Source organism: Dreissena polymorpha, chromosome 13 (assembly GCF_020536995.1).
Source record: "Dreissena polymorpha isolate Duluth1 chromosome 13, UMN_Dpol_1.0, whole genome shotgun sequence".
Lineage (NCBI taxonomy): Eukaryota > Metazoa > Mollusca > Bivalvia > Myida > Dreissenidae > Dreissena > Dreissena polymorpha.
Window position 1 is genome coordinate 33545435 of NC_068367.1, and position 4905 is coordinate 33550339.

Sequence of the window (4905 nt, forward strand, 5' to 3'; positions counted from 1 at the left end):
TTGATTAAAGCGTCAATGTCGTGATAGATCGTTGGAAAGCTTGGAGTAAACGGGTCATTCGGCAAGAACGCCAAATTTTTTAAGAGCTTGATAGTCGTATCAGAGCCGGATATAAAGCGTCATAATCGCATCAAAGCGTAATAAAGCATTATAAAGCTTGTCAAAACGTGATTTCAAGCGTAACAAAGCCTGATCAAAGCGGGATCAAAGCGGGATCAAAGCGTGAGTTATTTTAACAAGTCGGGAAATAGCTAGTCCCCAAAGCGGCAACCAAGTCGTATCAGAGCGTATCAGAGCTTATCAGATCATAAGAGATCGTGATATTTTTGGGAAAGTAAACAAAAATGACGGCGCTTTGCTCGCTGATTTAAAGCGCGGCATTCGCCGTTGGTGTGAACTAACCATTACTGAATATATTTGGGTGGCGTACAGTGAGAGGATATGAGTCAATAAATTTAGTTTGCATTCAATAATCTTGATAAAACTTCTGATTTAGCAAGCTTGCATTTTGGGAATGTCGGATAAAGGTCAATATCACTGAAGCTTATTTTTTTTTTACAAAAAAAAACACACACTTTAATATGTAAAAACACATTTATTTTTATTCTAAACAAAGAATGCGTATTCAAAACAACATATTTCCGTCCGGAACAAAACAGCAACCATTTAGTGGCTTTGCGCAACATTAGGTTATCGATGAAGGTCGATTGCGACCGTTCTATACATGAATATATAAAGGTATTTTTAAATATGCGTATTAAAAATACACTATGATTATTTTCTTAATGTATAATCTGCTACGGAATTGAACGAAATATTCAAAAGAGCCAGATTTCATATATCGTACAGTTCACTTTTTCATTTTATAACATGCAGTTCGTAATTAGTACATCCGGGTCTAAAAGGTTCATGAGTGACACGCGTGATGCGTGTACAATCACAATTTTCACTCATCGTACGACAATTAACCACGGGTGTCATCTGTTAAGTGAAACGGACTGGTATCGCCAAAAGCACGTCACTATCTTATTACATGCATTGATGTAACACATAAACCTTGTTTTTATACCACTTTACCACAGCTATCTCGTTATTATCTGATGTGTTCGATTGAAAGTTAAATGCGAATGTACTCTGGTGTAATTTTAGGTGTTATTAATAGTCAGTCGTCTGTATATAATATTGTTGCAATTGCTCACGCCATTTTAAATGTGCATTTTCTTTTTATATCAGTATTTTACTCTCGTTATGCGGCTAAATTTTGTTCGATAATGATGACGACGGCGATATCATTAGATACACCAGTTTAAGTTGGGATGTTGATGGTGATGGTGATGTTTAATTATGGTAGATGAAGAAGATGGGCGAATCGAGAGGAATTATGATATTTATGATACTGATATTGTTGATGATCAGCAATACCCTATCATAAACCCGCACGTCCCGAAGCTTTATAAGGAAACGTTTATAAGAATTCATGAAGTTCATACAAATCGCCTCGTATTTCGAGTTGTGGTGTTTTAGCATTTAAGTTACGTAGAGCTTTGGAAAAAAACAGCCAAGGATTAGAGTGTTGCTGTTGCTGAAACTATATAGAGAATACTAAATTAGTATTGAACAACGATAAGTTTATTTAGTAAGGCTTTGAAAGCCTTAACCACGAATCTGTGCGAGTGATTCAGGGTTTTATGCCGAGTAAATAAACACCTGTGTTTAATACTAACCTGGTGTTCTATAAATACTACAATTTCCGTTGTTTTTCTGTCTTCATTGCGAACCTTAACCAAATAAAATACATAGGCCCTAGCTGAAAACAATACAACATCAAATGACGTCCTAACATAAACATGATGACATAACTATATTGTGCGTGTTTGCTCTATCAACAGATTTGCACCAACAGTTATCAGAATATAAGGTGTTTATGCGGATATAATGATGATATAAAATCGATAAGGATAACAGAGGCAGGAGAATGATGATGATTGTGGCTAGTTAAAGATATTAAATGTCGACATTTTATAACACTGAAAATTTGCCAAGCATGAAAACATACCACATGATGTTTTCTTAATTTGATTTAGGCTCAACCCTTTTTCCGGTATACGCACATGTCATGCGCGCAGCGCAAGCGCATTGAAGTACTTCCTGCAGAGACCAGATGTGATCAACTGGCGAAAACCGTGCGTTTTTACAGGTAGGTATTTATCGCAAATCGTGTGACCCTTATCTGAAAATACAATACAAATTACCAGCCATTTGGATTTCAAAATTTGAATAATATATGAGATGAAGTGGTTTTAAAAGGTAACGTCTTTTATATCGAATTTTGCTATAACGTAAGTTATATCAGCAAAATTGGTTAGAAAGATACAACCATACCCTTTCAAAACAGAAAACAGCATTTTTTCATGCACAATATTTACCTTTGAAATTACACATTGGTGTTTAGCGGCATGGAGGCTGCCATTTTGAGCCGAACAACAACACAATAGTTAGAGGTTAGAAACCACTAGTCCTCTTTAACAATGTGAGAAATCGAAAGGGATTGTTTTCTTATTGCTTACATGTATGTCCGTTAAATTGATACAGAGACAAATCATTAAACTATGTTTTCAAATTATATGCATAATGCACTCAATTATGAGTACTTATTATCGAACTGAGAGATTGTAGCCCTGCTGTCTGGATATCCGGTATGTAACCATATTACTTATCCGCATGCGAACAGCTTTAAGCTAGATATAGATGCCCTTATAATGCTACGGTGTGTATTTGTCCGTCCGTTCGGACTGTATCTGCATAATGCATCTAGACATGTAAAACAAAATCACCGTGTAGCTTTTATCGAGCAACGCATGTGACCATAGCTCTTAGTTCAATGTAACACTTATAGGGTAAAGGTTAAATTTGACCAGTACATAAAATAGCTTATTTCAAACTTTATAGTCGTCATAGGGTTAAATTGCCATGACACCAAGTTTATAGAGCAGACTTCTTGTGGTAAATGGCGAATTCAGTTTAAAGTTGCTAGTTTATCATTCGGCTGTGTAGCTTGTTATATATCAAGTTTAGAAAGGTTTCTTGCGGTAAACCCTACTTTCGCGTGTTTTGACTACCAACCCAACTACAAGTAACATTTTTTCGTTCTCTCAGGGTAACCGACGGTCTTCACCTCTCCAAGCTTCCGGCCGATGAAGCCGCCACCTTGCGGAAGGACTGGGAGGGCAAACGCTACAGGGAGAACCTCGAAGAGCACTTCCGGGCCGTCATCGAGCAGTTCGATAGCAGCTGCCTCCGCGACGAGCGCGGCGACCTTCTTGCGTACGCGTGCTTGCAATTCAATGGATCGATCGCGATGTTTTGCGTGAAGGCGGAGCATCGCGATAAGGACTATTTTAAGATCGTATTGTCCGATCTTCCGCTGACGCGGCTGCGCAAAGGGGAGGTCTCTTACGGGTTCATTCCGACCAACGACTCTGATCTCGTCGACCAGATGCGCTCCTCGGACTTCGTGTGGGTGCCGACGGGTGATATGGTATGGAGGCTGTGCGAGCCCCTGAAAGTGAATCGATAAAATCTGCCGTCGTCAACGACGTCGGCGTTTCCCTTCTCACATTCCCCAGACGATATTAACGACTGCATGTGCTCGTCGCTTGCGATAGATCAAAAAGCGGCCGACCAATGAAGGCGAGAGTTCGAGACGAAACGCATTACAAAGTCGACGCAGCCTACCGAAACGCTGACAACGCTGGTGTCCCAGACGTCGTGACGTCAAATAAAAATAGTATAAAGATAACGGAAGATTAATAATGCTTTCCGTTGGTTTATAGAGAAATATCAGTGAATTAAAAATGATAATTTCACTTTTTCAAACAATGAAACTTATCAGTGAAAATTATCGATAATTGTCACTATTTACTGTGAAATGACGTCATTTATTGACGAAACGACGTCATTATTCCAGCGAAATTCTTTAGTTAAACTCTGTAACAATGTAAATAAACTGTAAAAAAAGCATACAATAAAAAGAAAATTTGTTGGATTCTGTGGAATATCGATTTTTAATTCACTCGTGATCATAGAAAATATATTTTTTCACTCATGGCTGCGCCACTCGTGAAAATATTATTTTCTATGATCACTCGTGAAATAAAATCGATAATCCACCGAATCGAACAAATATCCTCTATATTATGGATGTATAATAACGTTACGTGCAAAAACTGAAGTATGACATCATGAAGTCCTCTTTAGGGTGTTAATGGACATTGTAATGGCGGGATTTTGCAGCTTTCATTTGATGCGAGCACAAGCGTACACGGTGTTTATTGGTAGCAGCGGTTGTCTGTGATGCCTGTTATCAAAACGCTGTTGTTTCCCCGTTTCTTTCTGTGAATGTTATTTTGCAAAATGACATGACAGTATTTCATTTACATTTGCCAAATGGAATGAGATCGTTTTGTTTAAGGCACACATTCATGGACATCAACAATTATGGTGGAAGTCGCGTGTTGGCATGTTGTACTTCTATCTTGCAACAAATAGCTCTTCCACTTCCTAGATATCAACACTGGTCACACAAAAGTCTTTCTATTTGCAAACAATTGTATTGTTAAGCAATTGGTCTTATTGCCATTTTAAACCCGTGTCGATAAGCTATATGGCTTCCATTTCCTTTTTTGAAAATACATGTACATTGTTGTTCAAATATATACCAGATAGTGTCTACGTTTATTGATGGAACAGTACGGCGACAATGGTGTTAGGCTGTTGTTGTTGTTTGTCGAGTATACAAATTTACTCTCTAAAATTTGGTTGCCTTTAAAACATTAAAATACATCACAGTTCCGCAGACAATTATTTATTTAACTGTAATGTAAGTCTGCTGTTTAAATTCTGAAC

The 4905-nt window shown here is 37.9% G+C and overlaps 1 protein-coding gene across 1 annotated transcript; it reads left to right on the forward strand.

Moving 5' to 3' along the window:
• The first annotated feature begins 733 nt into the window (after positions 1–733).
• Positions 734–3799, forward strand: LOC127855910 (uncharacterized). Its single transcript, XM_052391825.1, has 2 exons — positions 734–2197; positions 3157–3799. The coding sequence occupies exons 1-2, from the start codon at positions 2112–2114 to the stop codon at positions 3575–3577; spliced, it is 507 nt and encodes a 168-aa protein (XP_052247785.1). The 5' UTR covers positions 734–2111; the 3' UTR covers positions 3578–3799.
• The last annotated feature ends 1106 nt before the right edge of the window (positions 3800–4905 follow it).